We start from the raw sequence: 22,291 nt of genomic DNA, 5'->3' as shown, positions 1-22,291 counted from the left end.
GACTGATCATGAATCTAAACTTTATCATACCATAGGGTTAAAGACCAGAATAGGCTCAGATGTAAATAGTGAGTCTTAGCAGTTAAAGAATAGTTTGTATTCCTCTAACAACTAAAATAATTTTAAATGCATTACATGTTTTTCAATTTCTATTCAACATAACACACCTTACCAAAAGTCATGGCTGCAGACAGAGCGTCCTAAAGATGGGAATCCACTTAGTACCAGCTGGCTACATGAGGATTACTCAGCACTTTTTAAATGGACACATGGCCAGGTTTCACCCAGATCCTACTGAATCATAATGTATGAATTTAAAGCTCTGGTATTTAATTTTTTCAGTACACTACTTGACTTTGAATACAGTACCTTAAAACTTGCCTATGCAACTAATAACGTGATTTTGAAATTGGGTTTCCTGGAAAGCATAATACTATCAGTGAGACTGACAAGAAAGGTGATGTGTTAAGTATGGCTATGTTTGGAAATGTATATTCTATACGTGGAAGAGATAGGAAAATATAGATCTGATATTATAGCAGTAATATCAGTACAAGACAGTGCCAACACATTAGTCAAAATAACGTGACAAAGTAGAAATTTAGAGATGTCATTTTATTACCTTGAAATACTCTAGGTCGTAGAGCTGAGGTTTTCTTAGTAAAACTTACCTTGTGATCCTGGCAACTCCTATATAACATATTAGGGGTGGATATGCTTAAAAGCAAATGTTAGTTTACAAGGCTTGCTGAAGACTTGGTATACTGAAAGTCAACAGCAACAAAATGTTTTCATGTACTCTAAGATTTAATAATATTTCTTGTACAAAGCAAGAACCTATGACCAGGGATAATTTATGCAAGTTTTGAAGACTGATACCTTAAAAAAAAATTTTTTTTACTAATTAATGATTTATGGATACTACTTGTAAAATTTACTGTACATTTCCTATTATTTTTGTTTCTTTGCAGAACAAATTCCAAGGATGTATATTTGACCTAGTAACAAACCAAGCTTTTGATATCGCCATCATGGTTCTTATCTGCCTCAACATGGTAACCATGATGGTAGAAAAAGAGGGACAAAGTGCATACATGACTGAAGTTTTATATTGGATCAATGTGGTTTTTGTTATCCTTTTCACTGGAGAATGTGTGCTGAAACTGGTCTCCCTCAGATGCTACTACTTCACTGTAGGATGGAACATTTTTGATTTTGTGGTTGTGATTCTGTCCATTGTAGGTAAGAGCATTTATTAATCAGATTTCCATTTTGAATCAAACTAAACATCACACATACTCAGAGAAGTTTCTGAATTCTTGAATGTAAACTTACTTTTGAATAAGTTAGTAACACTGAAAGAGTGAAGGAACCTTAAAAACAAAACTAAAAAAACAAATACCTCTGTGTCAGAATTCCTAGGTTCACACAAGCCTCAAAGCCACACATATTCTCTTTGTTGGAAGCACATAAAACTCCTTGATATTTGATTTCCAAGATTGCCCTTCACAAAGGTAGCAACTGGGTCTATAGGTAGGTATGTCTTAGAAGACCAATGTAGAATCTGAAATCACTTCCAGTTTTTACACATATGAGAACTATCCTTTGATTAATGATAATATAACTAGCCAGAATATTGGTGACTCTTTGTGAAAATTATTCCTGAACTCAAAGTGAAGTTAAGGTCTGAAGAAATGCCAGCTTCATTTCTTATGGCTTCATACTTGTCAAGTTTGTAATCATTTCTCAACCACCCCAGTCATATCTGTGAATCACAGTATTTGATTTTATACTTGCTCTCATTTCATTACCATAGCTGTTTTTTCTATCCTCTTGTTTTTTTTTATTATTTGTACATGCCTTGCCCAGTAGTTTAGTATTACACTTATTTTCATAATTATGAATTTTAGACAGAGATTGTAGAGATTATTTAATACAAACTCAATTTAGAGATGCTGAAACAGGCAGGACAAGAAAGGTTAAAAGTCACATAACTTAAAACTGCCATATTGAGTAATATAAGTTAGAATAGGGATTCAAAATCAATTTTTGCAAATGGAGTATTATTACCAGAGGTGACATTAAAGTTAATATATAAAAAAACGAATTAAAATTTAGGTAGGAATCACATACAACAAGCAAAATGGTGGAAGCATTCCAGTTAACTTAGGAAGAAGAAAAGAGTGTCCCTCTATCACCTCTATTTGTAACAGTGTTGGCTGATACAATTAGATAAGAAAACAGAGAGGTACATATATTTGAACAATGGAGCAAATTTTCCTTTTCAGATCTTATTATGGCACTCTAAAAATGCAAGAGAATCAACTGAAAAATATGGATTCAATTAGAATTCAGAAGGTGCAAATTTTAAATTGTACATACCAATGTTAGTAATTGTTTTATATGTGAAGCAAAAAATTAGAAAATATGCCTAAAGAAAAATTTCATTCACAATTCCAATAAAAATAAAGTAAAATACCTAGTAACAACTTTAACAAGAAATGTATAAGGCTTCTATGAGGAAAACTAACAGAAACAAAAGAAGGTTTAAAACAATTGAAAGGCTTTTCTTGTACTTGGATAAGAAGGGTCTCCCTGTAATCATGACCATTTTTTTAATAGATTAATCTATAATTCCAGTGTTATCCCAATGAGAATATGAGTGTCTTTTTTTGTGTAGTGGGGATAATAAATTGGTGATATAAATCTAATGATTCTAAAATTCACCTGGAAGAAAAATTAGAGTAATGAAGGGTGACTTACATTGCTAGATATTAAGATTATTATTACATTGCTGAAGTAAAACAGTGTTTACTAAAAAGCTTAATGGATTCAAATGAATAATCCAAAATTAAACATCAATATATAGAGAATTACTAAATTACTCAGTTAAAAGATCTCATGGATCAAGATTTATTAATTGATGTGTAAAAATTAATGTATTAAAAAAATGGATTCTAGTTGAAATAGATTTATAACCATGAGCTTGAATAGTCCTTTCTATTCATGACACACTTGACTCCATGAAGAAAAAATAATAGATATGACTACATAAAAATCAAAATATTCTATGGAGGAAAACTCACTACCACCACCAAATTAAAAAAAAAAAGTTGAAAGACAAATTAAAAACAGGACTATTGTTAATGTAACATTTAAGGCCAACAAAGGATTAGCACTTGTAATAGAAAAATAGTCCTCATAAATCAGTAAGAAAATAGTAAATCTCCCAATAGAAAAATGGGCAAAGGACTGGACTAGGCCAAAAAGGGAAAGTTGAAAATAGTCAACAAGCATACAAAATGTCCAATAAATAATAAAAAAATTTTTGGATTATTTTTTCCCAAAAGAAATGCAAATAAACTACAATAATGAGATGTTTTAAACATCACAAGTTTTTTTGGGGTAAAATTATAAAGAAAAATGATAACACTGGTGAGCATGTGGAGTGTGAGCACTTTCATAGACTATCATTAGGAGTGTTAATTTGTACAAACTTTCTGGAGATAGATTTGCAATATATAACAAAATTTTAAATATACTGTTTGACCTACCTTCTTTTATTATCAAAATATGCCCATGCAACTAAAAGAGAATATACCTGCTTGGATATTTGTCTCAGCCAGAACAATTGGAAACAACATAAAATTCTTCAATATGTGGTTATTTGGACAGAACATTATACAGCTATAAGGAATTATTCTGTTGTCATTTATATGAAAATATGTCCATAACATATGATGAAGTAGCTAAAACAGATGACATAAAAAAGCTCCTATATCATGATTACATTTGTAAATGTTTGTGTGCTTGCATAGAAAAATGGAGTGATCATCAACAAAATATTAACAGTAGTAAATGGTTGGTTGATATTTCAGGTGATTTATATTTTCTTTTTAGCATTTTACTGTGTAGCTTTAATTTTTCTACCCTTACAATTAAAAAAATTGTTGTGGAGGAAAAAAATAAGATCTACAAACTTAGTAAGGGAGAGAAAATTTCACAATAGTAATTCTAACCATTTTCCCGTGGGATTGCTTGATCCTTGGGTTGTTATGAAATTGCTTTCAATGTAAAATGACAATCCTGAAATCATAAGAGGTAAGATGGCACATAAAACTATTTAGAGTCATGATTTTCTGTAGCATGGATATTTAAGTATTTTCTTTGTATTCCTTCCCTCTCCACCAGGTATGTTTCTAGCAGATTTGATAGAAAGGTATTTTGTGTCCCCTACCCTGTTTCGAGTGATCCGTCTTGCCAGGATTGGCCGAATCCTACGTCTGATCAAAGGGGCCAAGGGGATCCGCACACTGCTCTTTGCTTTGATGATGTCCCTGCCTGCATTGTTTAACATCGGCCTCCTGCTCTTCCTGGTCATGTTCATCTACGCCATCTTTGGAATGTCCAACTTCGCCTATGTTAAAAAGGAAGCTGGAATTAATGACATGTTCAACTTTGAGACCTTTGGCAACAGCATGATCTGCCTGTTCCAGATTACCACCTCTGCTGGCTGGGATGGATTGCTAGCACCTATTCTCAACAGTGCACCACCTGATTGTGACCCCAGAAAAGTTCATCCTGGAAGCTCAGTTGAAGGAGACTGTGGGAACCCATCTGTGGGGATCTTCTATTTTGTCAGTTACATCATCATATCATTTCTGGTTGTGGTGAACATGTACATCGCTGTCATTCTGGAGAACTTCAGTGTTGCCACTGAAGAAAGTACTGAGCCGCTGAGTGAGGATGACTTTGAGATGTTCTATGAGGTTTGGGAGAAGTTTGATCCCGATGCCACCCAATTTATAGAATATAGCAAACTCTCTGATTTTGCAGCTGCCCTGGATCCTCCTCTTCTCGTAGCAAAACCAAACAAAGTCCAGCTCATTGCCATGGATCTGCCCATGGTCAGTGGGGACCGGATCCATTGTCTCGACATCTTATTTGCTTTTACAAAGCGTGTTTTGGGTGAAAGTGGAGAGATGGACTCTCTTCGTTCACAGATGGAAGAAAGGTTCATGTCTGCAAATCCTTCTAAAGTGTCCTATGAACCCATCACAACTACACTAAAACGAAAACAGGAAGATGTGTCTGCTACTGTCATTCAGCGTGCTTACAGGCGTTATCGCTTACGGCAAAATGTCAAAAACATATCAAGTATATACATAAAAGATGGTGACAGAGATGATGATTTGCCCAATAAAGAAGATATGGTTTTTGATAATGTTAATGAGAACTCAAGTCCAGAAAAAACAAATGGAACTCCATCCACCATCTCTCCACCTTCATATGATAGTGTAACAAAACCAGACAAAGAGAAATATGAAAAAGACAAAACAGAAAAGGAAGACAAAGGAAAAGATGGCAAGGAAGGCAAAAAATAGAGCTTCACTTTTGATATATTGTTTACAGCCTGTGAAGGTGATATATTTGTGTTAATAAGACTCTTTTAAGGAGGTCTATGCCAAAATTCTTTTTATCAAAATAGTCTCAAAGTCAGTGCAGTCGCTAGCTCTGATTCTCTAACATAGGTGAGCAGCATTAGCAGTGGCTATTTTTGCATTGGTAAATGAATCTATAAGAATTCTTAAGAGTAACTGTACAGGGATTATTGATTACAGCAAACAAAGGTGATTTAATTTTATTTACTTTTAATAAATCAGAAGACCATGTAGAAAATGTTCACATCTTCCATCTTTTCACAGGATTGTAAACATTCATGTTTTCCATGCAAATACACACACGTGCGCGCATGCGCGCAAATATCTATCATTTGGATATCTACAAAAGTATTTTCCCTTGGCTTTGCCATGAAGTGCCCTGATAGAAGGAATGAATATTAGTAATGAATGTTTAGTTAAAACATCTTGTTATTATTAGGGGGCAAGACTCTTTTATCCATCTACAGTGGTCCTTCTATATTTTGAGGTGCTTAAATTTATTCATATTGCATCAAAACCAATTTATATGTGCCTATTAAATGCCGTGGGATTAAAAACATGTAGGCTAGTCAGTTCAACAAATGCTTTTTATCCATCTTGATTCATATACCAACTAGGATAAGAGTTACCTTTAGAGTATTGTGCTTCATAAACTGCCTTTTTCTATATCCTTCTTTGTTCATACAATAACTGTAGAACATGAAAAGAATATTTTAAGTACGTATCACATTCCTTGAAAGAAAAAAATGAAGGTAATTGAGAAAAGAAGCAACTGAAGAAAGTTTTATTCACTTTTATGTACACAATGTAACACTGGACTGTGCTGCCCCAAAATACCAATAATGACCCAACTCTTAGTCATTTTTGTCACAGTTTTCTGCTTTCTGATTCAGTATTGTTAAGTCATTCTTTAGCACTAAGCAAAGTTGATATTTCTCTTCCGTGGAGTGCTTCCAGATATGCAGATAGATATTTGATACCATGGAACATGTTTGAGCAGATAATGACTTGGGCACAGTATTAACTGTGTCTCCTGCATACCATCTTAAGTGTGTATGGCAAGCTTTCAAGTCATAATACATGGCATACTTTCAACACAGACTTGTGTGTGAAAAGGATGAAATAGCATTCATCCTCTTGAACTTTTATGCTTTCATCTACAAAATGAGAAAGATGTCACTTTCTCCATAAAATTCTATGACTATGAGGAATATTATGTATCAATCAATAACATATCCTGAGCTTATAGTTTACCAAGCACACATTCATTTTGCTTTAGCTGTTGTCCTTCTACCAAGGATTATGAATCTAGTTTTTTAAAAATCCTTGTTAATAGTGGCTTGAAAAGAAACAGCCATGATGTATTTTTTATGAGTTTATTACAGGAATATGAGATCTTTCTTCTATCGAGTTATTCATGCACACACAAAAATCGAGTTACATAAGTAGAAAGAATTTTATTTAGAAGATTTTGTGGGAGTTTTCAAAGCAAATATATACAACAATATTTCATTCATTTGCTTTCTTAAATTAAAAAAAACATAAATATATTTCTATATTAAGTACTTAAAGCAATTTTTTTGTTGTTCTGGCTAGTTAAAAATAAAGGAGATTTAAGCATACCTATAGAGATGAAGAAGTATAGGTAGAGAATGAGAGGCAGAGAGGCAAAGAAACACAGAAATGAGAAAGATAAAAACAAAGAAAGGGACATTTCCACAGAACTTCCTATCTAGAATATTTTCAGCATCTGTGAAGGAGATTATCACGTCTAGACATTTGTCCTAAGGCACATATGAAATTAAACCTAGGGCCAAAGATTCTTTACACCTAAGTTCAATCACTCATCTTACATTATTTGAGCCTCTTTTTTATTTAATGTATAAGATACCATGCAGTGTTTTCCTAGACTATGTAGAGCATTGCATCACATCCCTGCTAAGTCTGTTAAAAATAGGTTTTGACAATTTAATTAGAGAACCATACAAAATATATTACATTTGTAAGATATTTTAATACATTAAGTTAAGAAATTAATATTACCTTAAATTTGAATGCAGTTTATCCTCATCATTTCAAATCCATATAAATATAACTGCACTTTGCATATTTATATAATGCAGTGTGAAAAGATGTATACTGGGTAGGTTTATGTGTGATTTACTACTAATGTTTTTACATTGCCTGATTTTTATGTGAAGAAAATATTGGCAACTGGTTCCTCAACACAATTTCTTCTTAGCGTTTCAAAAAAAGAAAAACTTACAAAGTCACACTTCTATTTCATGCTGAACCTATTTCGTGCTGAACTATAATTTTTTAAAAATATAACATGCTTAGGTTTTGTATATGCATGTTTTCCCAGGAATGTCTAGTTGTGACTTTTTATCAATTACTAATAATATTTGGAACCAAGAGCTCATTTAATACAGTACAAGCTTGAAGGAAAATTAGACTTCTCGTTTCATGTAGATTACTGTTTGGTACTGATTATAAGGTACCACCCTCAGAAAGCACTGTCATGCTAATATTTAAGTCACACAATCATTGAACTCATTTAACCTAATGATATAGAATGGCAGTTACACTGTAAAATTTAAATTGGAACAAAACTGAAGTGAACAGATCTGAACACAAATCCATTCATACAATTTGAGTAAAAGTGGGAGAATCTCACTTTACCCTTTTGACTGTTACATAGTTTGCAAAAGATATAAGTGATTTGTGAGCTGTTTCTAAATGCTGATTGTTGAAAACCTCAACCCAAAATGTTCAGCATGATTTTATAGAATTTTAATAGCTTTGTTAAAAAGAGTTAAGATAAAATGCATATGTAAATAAAGCAGTTCTAAATAGCAATTTCAGAGAAATGTTAGTGGGAGTGATGAAAAAGGGCCAGCTAAATTAGAATGCCCAAGTAACTGGCTTGGGTTTAGGACCTATGTATAGAGGCCATCAATTTCTGTTAATATCTGAGGTTTATTATGTTATATTCTTGAGGAAAATAATCAAGAACTGCTTCATAAAATTCAGTGAATAGCCATGAATATAATAATGCTGTTTACATAGAATTCTTTACAAATTTCATATATCTATGAATGCTCAAAATGTTTGTCATAAATTATATTGTAGTTATACTTGAGACTTACACATTGTAATAGAATCTAAAAATAAAAGTCATCAAAAAAATAAAATCATGTTGGCATGTATTTTCTGTTTTTGTGAAAATAATCTTTAAGGGGATCAATTCAGTGCCTCCCTAAATAAGTTGTAGCTACTTATAACTTTTTCCTTTTTATTGAAAAATGGACAGCTTCAAATGTCTTCCATGAGAAGTTTTCCAGGGTAAGAAAGATGGGGATAAAGACTATAGAATTCCAAAAGAATTCACTGAAATCTACAATAGAGTTTGTGCAGGAGAAGAAAATTGAGTCAGGAAGTGAAAATATACAACATTTAGCCACACAATGACAGTGTGTATGTTTTTTGTGTGATAGTGTTGAGAGGTAAGATAGCATACATAATGGCGAGGGCTTGGGTTCTAGATCCAGAATTGTATTTGGATACCAGTTAAGCCAGGACTGTTCAAATTTCCTTAATACATTACTTAACATGTGCCTCAGCTTTCTCATCTGTAAAATGAAGATAATAGTACTACGTTGCCATATGGTTATAAGGGTAGACTGAGAAAATTCACATGAAGCAATTAGAACAGTGCCTGACAACACAGAATCAAGGATTTATATTACTAATAGTAATTGGTGTGACAGTCAATTCGCTGCTAAAAGTATGAGCCCAAGCCACCTCTCCATCATACAGGAGCACAATGCAGTCTCCATAAATGTTAAGTGATGATATTTCTATTTTATATGGATAAGTGTGAATATAGTATCCCAGAGTCTCATGCATCCAGTTGGTATGTAGTGAGCATTCAGTGCACCAAAATATTTTTATATCAAACTATTTTTTTAGATTTATGAATGCAAACAACATGCTAAAATGAGAAAACATGCATACTGTATTTACAAAGGTTTAGCTTTTTCCAGGAGAGTATTTGGAGGTAGTAGTTCCCATATTAACTAAATAGTCCATCCAAACCTCTATTTTAGTTTAGCTGTGAGCATCCAGTCCTGTTATTTGTCTTTAAATAAGATATACTAAAAAGAATTTCTGCTGAGCTGGGCCACTATTTCTACCTTGTGTGTTAGTATAATGGCGTGTAAAAAGGTATAAGATATTCCTAGGGAATCTCTGTACTGGCAGTTGTGATAGTCACTCTGCAGAATAAAATTATAGTCCCTCAACAGTACCATCACCTCAACCTGACTGGCAATCACATAATCACATGAAGTGCCTACAACAGAACAGCTCAATTCTTCCTTGCTGTAGATAACATTATACCATAATCCAGGCAAAATGAGCTGCAGAGTACACGGTAATAATCTCTCTCAAGGGAAGGAAAAGTTGCATACTGATTAGAGCAGAGGAGACCTTTGCTGCAACAACATTTAATGCATACAGGAAGAGAAACATGAATAACTGAGAGCTATAAACAAGCAACAGAGCAAACATGCTACACTTTATTATTCTAAGACTTGTATAATTAGGTACCTACATTAACAATGAATCCATCCCAGAAAAAAAAAGCCAATTTTAAGAGATTTAGGAGGCATGTGTCATGTCTGTATCATGTGCTTACGTTGATTCTCAAATATTTAATATATATTGTCATAAGCAGTTTAAATGCAAAAACATCATAGATAAAACTATAGGCAATAAGTATATAGAAATGATTCAGAGCTTGTTAACAATTTTGAAAACCTAGTGGAATTGAGGAAAAATTACTCCTGTTCCAGATGCTATATTTGCTGGCATGTGCTAGTTTTGATTGTAATTCATACAATACAATATGACTTCTATTTAGTTAATTTCCACTAGGTGACTAGCAACACTTTGGGATATCTTTATGGGCCTATCAAAATAATTAAAAGCAAAGACAAACCGTATTACGAAGTGAAAGAAACTAGTCTGAAAAGGCAACATACCGTACAAACTAGCAGGTGACACCAATGGGAATACTTCAACGCAGAACAAACTGAGATTTCATAACCTTAGGGAATTTAAAATAAAATTGATTTTAACTGCATTAGACCCCTAGCAAAATTGAAAAGAGAACTACCAAAGAAAACTGCTGTAAAGTATTGAGGGAAAAGAACGCAATTCAAAGACAAGGTCTGTGAAAGACTCCTGACAAATTAAGACAACAAAAAAGTGAACTTTTCCAACCTTCCCCCAAAAGTCACACAGACCCCATCTACTTTTTGTCTTTCTGCAGAGTTTTAGAGCTGCTGACACCTTCACTTCCACCTCAGCCTATGGAAACAAATCCATGAATTCAAAGCTTTTGTGACTCCTAATTACTTTCAAGGGAGTCAAACTTAGCAAAATTCAGTTTATGTTCAAAAAGAGCTAAACATCATATGTGAATTGTTCATTCATTCAGTGAATACCTACTGAGCACCTTCAGTCTGACAGTCCCTGTTTCAGACAATGTAAAACAGACAAATCCCTTCCCTCGTGGAGATTTTATTTGAGGAGAGACAAAAATGATGACAACTGAATGATTATAAATATCAGAGAGTAATATTATATTAATTTATCATTCATTATAAATCATGTATATATGAGTTAAATTATATTTTACTATTTCTTCTATTATTATGTTATATACTATTTTCTTTTATGATACTTTGAAAGAGTATCAGGACATTCCACTCTCAAAAGCTTCATAATTTTGGTTCATAACTTAAAGACAGTGACTTGAGGTTGTGCAGATTCTTTTACTGCAAATTTTGTAACTGTAGAAATACTTTAGCCATTCATTCTAATAATTTATAAGCTGTTTTGCCAGAGAAAATCACTCTGGAGCTAACTTTTCATCCCTAGTAGGTATTTTACTTCTCACTCCTACAAATAAGTGATTTAAAAATCAAGAATACAGAATAGTTATTTCACTTTGGCAGTTCAGGCCAAATATTTAATGAGAAAAGATTAAAATTTATAGTTAGAATGTGTGCTTCTGTTTGAAGCTAGGATATTACTATTGTCCTTGATGTTCTTCCCAATCCTGGAAATTAAGAACTAATTTTGTAGTAAAATACGATGAATGAGACATAGGTATCAAAGCTCTACAGAAAACATATTTTTTTCTTAAAAATCCTGTGAAACTCACAACTACCAAACTTCTAAATATCAATATCTCCCTTTGATTCCCTTTAAGAAAACAGTAAAGATAGAATTTTCTTGTGATCTCCCTAAACAACTCAGCCTGTCTTGATATATTGGTTCTAGTTGATGCCTTCAATAAAATCAGCTCTGTTAAGAGAAGAATTGGGGGAAATAGAGGTGGGAAAAGAATTTCTCCATGCTTCATCTTCCTGCCTAATTTATTTTCTTTTATAAATTCATCTTTCCCTACCCATCTCATTTCAACCCACAAAGATTGAAAATTGGTTTAGAGTCATCTAATTTGGCCCTGACACTTGCAACTAAAAAAAAAGATGTTTATCTCTAAGGAATCACACAGTCTGTTTATTTGAGAGGTAAATGGGTCTGCCTCCTACAAACCTCGGCCAGAATACCGAGTGTAGAGCCGGGTTATGGGCAGAAAGTGATCTGGGAGGGAGCCAGGGAGAACAAAGGAAACGATCTACTTTAGCTTCATGATACTAAACGACAGACTATATGAGAAATCGGAAGAATGACTTCAGGCAAGAAGTGAATGTGGATAAGCATATTTAAAATTTTTCCTTTGAAATGAAGCTGAAACTTCACTTAACTCTCAGGCCAAGAGCTATAACGGGCATGATTAGTTTGGTCTTAAGAAGCCAATGCTTCTATAGAAAAGCAAAGCCCATTGACCCGAACAAAGCTAGGGAATCATTCTGGCAGCTTAAAATGGCAGCCGTTGGCATTTTTTCCCCCACTGGCATTTCTTCCTGTCTAGTTATCTCCTTCAAGAGTAAGAGAACTCTTTTTTTTCTCCCCTGTATCTGTCATCTTCAGAGCTAAAACTAACAAAACAAATCTTTTCCTCTTTACAAGATCAATAAAGAAAATTAGACATGACTTTGAAAGCACTTAAAGAAATCTAAGCTCTGCTTTTCAGAGTGCAATACCATCTTATGCCTTTAAGGATTGCCAAAAAATATAAATATCCACACATATACACAGCAGCAGCCTATTACATAATATCGTGAGTTTAAATCTTTCTGTCACTTACTAACAATGTGGCTATAAACTTGAACTTGAAATACATAAATATTGGTAGAAACTTAAAAGGGCAACAATTTATTATGCATTTTCTGAAGTATCTCTCAATGTAGGATTCAGTAATAAATTCTATAAAATAATATTGAGCATCTACTGTATCTTGGAAGAATCACTCAACAATGATAGTATGATGCTTTACTTCCATATTGTACCATGCGAACATGATGAAGACGAGTTAAATCTAGCCAGGGTAGACTAGAGCTGAGTATTGAAAAGTGAGTAAGAGTTAGTTTTGAATGTGTTGAATTTGAGGTACTATAGGTCAAAGAAAAAAGTCCTGAAGCCAATTGAATATAATAACTTGTAGTTCAATGAAGACATCAGGGTTAGAGACACATATCCAGGAGTCATTGCTTTGTAGGGATGGTAGAATCTAAAGACAGACTAAGCGAACCAGGAAGAGCATATGCAGGCTGAGACGTGAAACAGAGAGTTTTAAGGAGAACCAAGAGAGTATTAAGAAAGAGAAAGTGAGCAGCATTACAAAATGCTGCAAAGTTGGCACACAACTAAAAGTATCAGTCATTTAGTGCAAAAAATTTTCGAGGAATAGTGCATGCAAGAGCTATGTTGCACGAATCAATGAAAAGTATGTTAAGGCTTAATATGACCATTAAACACCTGTCACGAAATTCACCTTTCCAGCACATAGCAGTGTAGATAGTGTAAGAATAGAAACTTAAGGAGCCAAATTGAACATCCTCTTTCATGAAGTATATGCTTGCATTTTCTGCCTATATTTAAATTGGGCTTTCAGGACATCAGTGGATTTGTCAGAGTAAGGACTTCTGAAAATGCATTTCTCCATGAATGAATAGGAGCACCAGCAAAATTGTCAAAATCAACTTTTTCATGACTTTGAAAATTAACCAAAATTAACCAAAGAAACATTTATTCAAGAAAAATGGCTGTATCTCAGTAAGAACAGCAAACTTCATAGTAGCCTTTGAAAGCCAACAGTCCTACAATCACAGTGAAAACCTACAGCCTAGAGATACTGGAGGGGAAAACAGATTTGGAGCTCCCCAAAAGCCATTACCAGAAAATTGCGTGGCAGTTCCCTGGTAAATCCACTTGCACGGCTGTCTTATTTGGCTTGCCTCAGAGCTCAGCCAGTACAAAGAGCCTTTACCCTGCGGTTGTTAGCAATTATTTAACACTGCATCTGCCCACGGCAGTGATAACAGTCGGGGTGAACAAGATTATAAAAAAATTTTAAAGGAGAAACTGGAGAATGAGATGTCCACAACTGACATTGTAAACAGGTGGGAAGAGATGTGCACCACGGGCCCCTCCAGCCAGTCCAAGCTGGCTCCGGCACACCACTTCCGTCTATCATGCGTCAAGAACAGAGTGGAAAATTTCTGTTCAGTCTCTCCTATCTTAGAGTAACCCATAAATTGATAGTCACATGTCAGAGATGAGGACATAAACTTAGGTAACTTGCTCATGACTATACATCACAAAAAGGATAATACGAGAGTTCAAATCCAGATCTCTCTGATTCCAGAGACCACATCTCTCATTTGTTTCAGGGAGTGGTAGTCAAAAAAGCCACCCAAAACCTCAGCAATAAACAAAACAAGAGTTTGGTTAAATGTTGAGTTGCTTCTTAAGATCATGGTTATCTTCTGAATATCCTGGATGTCTTGCAGATGATGGAAATTTTATTGCTAGCATCAATTATATGCAAAGTATACAATTAGATGGATTGAGAATCTTTAGAGTGGACGATTAATCAGAGTTCAGTGCACCAACAAACTCTTGGGACCCCTCTTTCTAGTCCTCTTTCTTGCTTTGTTTGCTAGCTCTTTTTTTTTTTTTTTTTTTGACCCTTTCCTCCAAACATTGATATCTTAGACGTCAAGGGAGCAGGCATTGAAAGAAAAAGTGAGTAACAGGATGTGTCTATGTGTTTAGCAATTCTGGTGAAAAACAAAAAATGGATCAGTTTCAATGGTAAAAATGTCAGTGAGGTAGTGAAGGAGTTCCATCCCTTTGGGAGATCGAGTCTCCACCTGTCAGGAATAAAAAGAGAAGAAGATTGGTCCCAAGTTAGACCAGTGATTCTCAGATGTTAGTACGTGACAGATCACTGAGTTGCACGACCAGTTTCTGATTCACTAGATCTAAGGTGGGGCCCCAAATTTGTATTACTAACAAGTTCCCAGATGATGCTGAGGCTTTTCATCCAGTGACCACAATTAGAGCAGGGATGCTTCAGATACCGGTAATTTGTGTACACATTACAGATGGAAACGCACTGGTAAAGATCCCTTCTTCTCAAATTTCACTGCACATTGCAATCACCTGGGGACTTTAAAACAAATGCCTAGGTCCCAACCCAGAGATTCTGCTTTAATTAGTCTGGAGTGCAGCTTGGATGCTAGGAATGTTAAGAACTCCACAGGTGATTCTAATGCACAGCTAAGTTTGAAAATTAGTAGAAGTTGCTCTGAACTTTAATCCATGGATGCTATATTCTTTGCACATGACTCTCAGTGTTTACTCCTAAAACTGGCCCATAAGAAAAGCACTTGTTCCCTCAGTGTCCTAGCTTGTTTCAAGTGTGTGTTGATTGGTATAAGCTGGAGTGCCAGCTGGGAGATCCAGTAGACTGTGCCTGAGTTATGAGTTAGGAAGCTCTCTTTTGGGTCTCACTCAGTCTCTGCTACTTACTGAATGTGTGACCTTACTTAGTTGAATATGACATTTAAGTTCTCTATTTTGTCTCCTGTTCTTAGGTATAGATAATAGTGAGCAGTATATTAAAAAAAAAAAAACTTGGAAAATCATAATATAATAATATATTATTTCTCTGCATATGGGAGGTTAAAACATGTTACCTCCTTTCCATTAAGAACAAAATGATATTCAGCCTACTCAGATTGCATAGAATGGTCTAAAATAATAATATAGTAAAGAGAGAATTTGTGGTTCCATTTTGGCTGGCAAGTTTTAAAAATTCTTTATATAATGGCTCCATCTTCTGGTCAATGAAATAAAGAGTTTTCAGGCTCCAAAATGCAGTCAGGTTTCACGCTCCACAAATTAACTAGTCTAGTCTGAGTCAGGAAAAGAATAAGGTGACTTTTTATTAGAAAGCTTCCACAAACTTGATTTAATTTCTTCCTTGAGAATTTTACTTTGTTTATTGTTTGAATCAAGCCCAATCTCTGTAACACTGCTATGTAAAAGTGAACGGTGTTGTATTTGCATATTTCCCTCTGATTTCCTTCGTCATTGTTCCCCATCCTTCCCTCTTGGTACTTCTTCCTCTGGCGCCCAGTCCTGCTGCTACCCCTGATACTTCAGGCAGGCTTGATGTTTCATGCTCTGTACCCAACTTTTCATTCTAATTGGGAAGAAATTTTATGAAATTTATGCTAAAATAGCAATGAGAAAGTATGGATAACTGACCCGTGAACAAAGTGTGGTTCCTAGAGATGGAATATCTAGCAGAAAGAAAGAATCTCAATAGCAGATCTAGATCCAATAACTATAAGAGATCTTTGGGGGCTTATGGGCTTAGCTTAGTAGGAATAAAGACCTCTTGAAAAGTGAGATTAATTTTAAATGAATAGAAAAGATGTGTACTTGAATGGGAAAAAAAAAACCTATGAACCCACTTACCGTTTGGCTATAAATCTCATGGAAATGTTTTACTCTCCCTGTGCCCAGTGTATTTGATAGCAAATATAGCACCAGTTATCCATATTCTTTAGTTAATACAATACAGTAAAATAGTAGACCATTTAAAATTGTATTTCAATGTCTATCAGAGCCTTAACAAATATAACTTACTGGTTCAATATAACTGAATATTAATATACACAGCTAGGTTAGTATTTTAGAAATCCAGTATGAGCCTATTGTCGTTATAGCTGTTGTTTTGCTTTTTATTAAGAGGAACACAATCTTTTCTTAGAATAGGGAGACAGGGACATACTTGAATAGAAATTATATTTTTACTTCTTATATTTATTTTATGGAAATTGTGATTCACTTTGGTATGCATTGGAATGTTCTGAGCCACAGTAGATATTATTCACATCAAGACATATTGAGTCTAATAGGATATTATTTACACCAACACATATTGAGTCTATTAATATGTCTCTTGGGATAAAGTGAGTGCAAGCAGTTAGTTGAATAATAAAAGAAAAGTGTTGGGGAGAAGTACCATACTTTTTGCTCTGTAACTGCTCTATAAGAAGAATAAAACTTCTGCTACTGTTTCATCCTACAAATATGGTAGCGAAAAACTTAGTCTCTTCTAATACTTTACTGTTGAGATATTTTAAGTGGTTTTATTGAAATGAAAGTATATGAAAATTACCTCAAAAGTATAGTAAAGAAACTAAAGAAGAATAAAGGATTAAGATGTTAAATGCTCTAATAGCAAAATAATCCCTGAGTCCCTTGTGAACCTCCAATGGACACAGTATTTTCACTAACTCACTAATAAGGTCTTACATTCTCTGATATGAAATGTACAAGGAAAAGAAATAACCGATGATTTTTTGGTAGGATAACTAATTCAATAGATATTTATTGACTGCCGTCTTTGTTAGATACTATTCTAGGCACCGGGGGAAAAAAAGAACAAAACAGAATAGAGTTTCAGTCTTTAGTAATAATAACAGGGCTTCCCTGGTGGCGCAGTGGTTGAGAGTCCGCCTGCCGATGCAGGGGACGCTGGTTCGTGCCCTGGTTCTGGAGGATCCCACATGCCGCGGAGCGGCTGGGCCCGTGAGCCATGGCCGCTGAGCCTGCGCATCCGGAGCCTGTGCTCCGCAATGGGAGAGACCACGGCAGTGAGAGCCCGTGTACCGCAAATAATAATAATAATAATAATAACAACAGTAACAATAGCTAGTAGTAGTTGGGCATAATTACACCAGATCCTGCATGACCTATTCATCTAATTTTTCTCTCAATTAATATTTATAACGAATTTCTTCTTGTCCCCTTCTTTTCTTCATTATCCTTCACTCCCCTCATTTGTGGTTAAAAAAAAAAATCACAACAATCCGAGTTCATTCTGAGCAATATGGCAGAAAGGAGCTTTGGGTGTAGGGAGGGGGCTGAGGCTTAGCGTGGTCCTGTTATAAATGTCATGTGCCTGGATTCTCCTCCTCACTGCAAGTTGTTAGAACAGCCCTGAGCAGTACTCAGCTTTCTGGGGATTTTGTTTCATCTTTCTGAAGTACTAACACAGTATTGGGATCTATACTTAAAATAGGCCTCTTGTCATGGTCCCACTTAAGTAGCCTGAAGAGTCAGGAGAACTAAGAAAAGTAAGGTATGGAACAAGCAAGCTAGAACAGTGAGGGAAAACGGGTCAGGGACACCTCAGTAGACAACTACAGGTTGCATAGATATCACTGTAAAAGTCTCCCCCTGCAGGATTAATGGTAAGAAATGGATCCAGAAAGTGAACTTGTGGACAGCAAGGCATGCCCTGTTTGGTAGTAGGTAAGTCTTAAACTGTGACATGGCCTCCGAAGATATGAAAGACAGCCAGCCTACAGCTCTGGATTCCTGTGGCCTTACAGCTTGCTCACTCTACTTATAGCTAGGTCTCTTTGGGTGTTCCTCTGAAGGGGGGAGGGCTCTGGGGAGCTGCATCCACTCACTCATTCATGCCTGTATCTGGTTTTTAATCTTTGCACCACTTGCTGCTAATTTGGTATAAACTAAAATGACAACAACTGTGAACTAAGTCTGAGTATACATCCCCTAGTCACTGATGACAGATCAGTTCCGTGTAGTCTGGTCAGCACAGGTAGGCTGCTTAACCACATTGCACCAGGCTGGTCACTTCAAAGGGATCTGCGTTGCCTGATGTATTGGGGGAACACATTGCACTATAGAAATACACATTTATTATTTCCTTAAAATCTAGTATTCACTCCTCAGATTGCAAAAATAACATGTTCTTTGTAGAAACTGGAAAAACACAGAAACCCAAAAAGAAGGAAAAAAATATAGTAAGTCCCCTACATATGAATGAGTTCTGTTCTGAGAGCATGTTCGTAAGTCCAGTTTGCTTTTAAGTCCAACAAAGTTAGCCTAGGTACCCAGCTAACATAGTCAGCTGTATAGTACTGTACTGTAATAGGTTTATAATACTTTTCACACAAATAATACATAAAAAACAAACACAAAAATAAAGAAAACATTTTAAATCTTGCAGTACAGTACCTTGAAAAGCATAGTAATACAGTACAACAGCTGGCATACAGGGGCTGACATTGAGTGAACTGGCAAGAAGAGTTACCGACTGGAAGAGGGAGAGGAGGTGGGAAATGGTAAAGTTGAAGGATCGTCAGCAATAGGAGACGGAGGGCAAGCTGCAATTTCACTCACAGCTGTCGGTGATGGCACAGGTTCTGCTTCCTTGCTGGATTCAATTCTATCTACCCTCTTGAAGAAACGATCCACTGATGTCTGGGTAGTAGTTCTTTTTTCCTCGTCATAGATGACATGGTAGCACTGGATTGCATTCTGAACGACTGCTGCAACCTTCAGCCTAGTTTGGGTCCTGTGTCTCAAAAACTAACAGTGCCTCCTCAGATAAACAAAATCCCCTTGCCATTTCCTGTGTTGTGAATCTCTTCGGTTCTTCAGTTACTTCTTCTTCCTCTTGTCTCTCTTCATCCTTTCTCTGGGCCTCCAGTTCCATCAGGTCTTCATTAGTCAGCTCCTTGTGTTGCACAGCAAGGAGTTCAATGAAGTCGTCCTCTTGCAGATCTAGCTCCAGCTTCTCGCCGAGGGTCACTAAGTTGCTGAAGACCTCTTTGGACTCCTTATCCACCTTTTCAAATCCACAAAAATTATGAATAGACTGCAGGCAAAGCTTCTTCCAAACCCCATTCATGATAATGGCCGTAACCTCATGTCAAGCAAAGTCAATGTTTTTTATGGCCTTGTAGATGTTATATGCCTTTCAAAATTGTCGCAAGGTTGTTCCTGACTCATCACTTGCCTCTACTGCCTGATGAAAAGTATGACGTAAATAATATTTCTTAAAAGTCGCTATAACTCCCTGGTCCATAGGTTGGATGAGCAACATAGTATTTGGTGGCAGATGCAGTACTTTGACGTTAGGATGAAAGTTTTCCATGAATGGGGTGTGGCCTGGAGCACTGTCGAGCAGCAAAAGAATATTGAATGGGGCATCCTTCTCCAAGCAATATTTCTCTACCTCGGGGATAAAGTGGTGGAAAAAACAGTTCTGGAAAATGGCCTGTGTAACCCAGGCTTTGGGGTTACTCTTCCACACACCAGGAAGAGAGCCCTTGGCTGTTTTTAAGTACTCTTGGGTTCACTGAATGAAAAACTAAGAGAAGATTCAGCTTCATATCTCTGGAAGCATTGCCACCAAACAACAGAGTTAGCCTATCCTTTGCTGCTTTATAGCCTGGCATCAACTTTTCCTCCTTACTGATGTAAGTTTGGTCTGGCTTCCTCTTCCAGTACAGTCCTGTCTCATCCACATTAAAAACCTGCTGGTGCAAATACATGTCTTCATCAATAATTTCTCGAAGCATTTCAGAAAATTCTCCGGCAGATACCGTATCTGCACTTGCTGCCTCACCACTTACTTTTACGTTGTGAAGTTTGGCTCTAGCCTTTAACCGATGAAACCAGCCATGGCTGGCATTAAAAGATGCACCGCTGATGCTTTGCTTTTTTTCTTCTTCAAGACGTCATAGGGGAGGAGCTTCAAGATGGCGGAAGAGAAAGACGTGGAGATCACCTTCCTCCCCACAAGTACATCAGAAATACATCTACATATGGAACAACTCCTACAGAACACCTACTAAACGCTGGCAGAAGACCTCAGACCTCCCAAAAGGTAAGAAACTCCCCACGTACCTGGGTAGGGCAAAAGAAAAAAGAAAAAACAGACAAAAGGATAGGGACGGGACCTACACCAGTGGGAGGGAGCCGTGAAGGAGGAAAGGTTTCCACACACTAGGAAGCCCCTTCGCGGGCGGAGACTGCGGGTGGCGGAGAGGGAAAGCTTCCGAGCCGCGGAGGAAAGCACAGCAACAGGGATGCGGAGGGCAAAGCGGAGAGATTCCCGCACAGAGAATCGGTGCCGACCAGCACTCACCAGCCCGAGAGGCTTGTCTGCTCGGCCGCCGGGATGGGCGGGGCTGGGAGCTGAGGCTCGGGCTTCGGTCGGAGCGCAGGGAGAGGGATGGCGGCGTGAACACAGCCTGAAGGGGTTAGTGCGCCACAGCTAGCTGGGAGGGAGTGCGGGAAAAAGTCTGGGGCTGCAGAAGAGGCAAGAGACATTTTCTTCCCTCTCTGTTTCCTGGTGCGCGAGGAGAGGGGATTAAGAGCGCCGCTTAAAGGAGCTCCAGAGACGGGCGCGAGCTGCGGCTATCAGCGCGGACCCCAGAGACGGGCATGAGACGCTAAGGCTGCTGCTGCCGCCACCAAGAAGCCCGTGTGCGAGCACTGGTCACTCTCCACACCTCCCCTCCCGGAAACCTGAACAGCCCGCCACTGCCAGGGTCCCGGGATCCAGGGACAACATCCTCGGGAGAACACACGGCACGCCTCAGGCTGGTGCAACGTCACGCCGGCCTCTGCCGCCACAGGCTTGCCCCGCATCTGTAGCGCTCCCCCCACCCCGCCACTGTCCTGAGTGAGCCAGAGTCCCCAGAGCACCTGCTCGTTTAACCCCGTCCTGTCTGAGGGAAGACCAGACGCCCTCGGGCGACCTACACACAGAGGCAGGGCCAAATCCAAAGCTGAACCCCGGCAGCTGTGAGAACAAAGAAGAGAAAGGGAAATCTCTCCCAGCAGCCTCAGGAGCAGCAGATTAAATCTCCACAATTAACTTGATGTACCCTGCATCTGTGGAATACCTGAATAGACAACGAATCATCCCAAATTGAGGAGGTAGACTTTGGGAGCAAAGATATATATTTGTTTTCCCTTTTTCCGTGTGGATGAAAGGCTCTTGGTGCTCCAGCCAGGTGTCAGGGGTATGCCTCTGAGGTAAGAGAGCCAACTTCAGGTCACTGGTCCACAAGAGACCTCCCAGCTCCACGTAATATCAAACGGCGACAATCTCCCAGAGATCTCCATCTCAATGCCAAAACCCAGCTCCACTCAACGACCAGCAAGCTACAGTGCTGGGCACCCTATGCCAAACAACTAGCAAGACAGGAACACAACCCCATCCATTAGCAGAGAGGCTGCCTAAAATCAAAATAAGTTCACAGACACCCCAAAACACACCACCAGACGTGGACCTTCCCACCAGAAAGACAAGATCCAACCTCATCCACCAGAACACGGGCACTAGTCCCCTCCACCAGGAAGCCTACACAACCCACTGAACCAACCTTAGCCACTGGGGGCAGACACCAAAAACAAGGGGAACTACGAACCTGCAGCCTGCAAAAAGGAGAACCCAAACACAGTAAGTTAAGCAAAATGAGAAGACAGAGAAACACAGAGCAGATGAAGGAGCAAGGCAAAAACCCACCAGA

The 22,291-nt window shown here is 37.3% G+C and overlaps 1 protein-coding gene across 4 annotated transcripts in view; it reads left to right on the top strand.

Annotated features, from left to right (window-relative positions):
- Positions 1-5,384, top strand: part of SCN9A (sodium voltage-gated channel alpha subunit 9) — an 84,094-nt gene extending 78,710 nt beyond the window's left edge. For all 4 annotated transcript variants that reach the window (XM_060106755.1, XM_060106753.1, XM_060106754.1 and 1 more), the window contains exons 25-26: positions 972-1,242; positions 4,192-5,384. In XM_060106755.1, coding sequence (XP_059962738.1) covers positions 972-1,242; positions 4,192-5,384 — 1,464 coding nt within the window. The remainder of the gene's footprint in view (positions 1-971; positions 1,243-4,191) is intronic.
- The last annotated feature ends 16,907 nt before the right edge of the window (positions 5,385-22,291 follow it).

Source organism: Mesoplodon densirostris, chromosome 8, assembly GCF_025265405.1.
Source record: "Mesoplodon densirostris isolate mMesDen1 chromosome 8, mMesDen1 primary haplotype, whole genome shotgun sequence".
Classification (NCBI taxonomy): Eukaryota; Metazoa; Chordata; class Mammalia; order Artiodactyla; family Ziphiidae; genus Mesoplodon; species Mesoplodon densirostris.
This window is presented reverse-complemented; position numbering and strand designations above follow the sequence as displayed.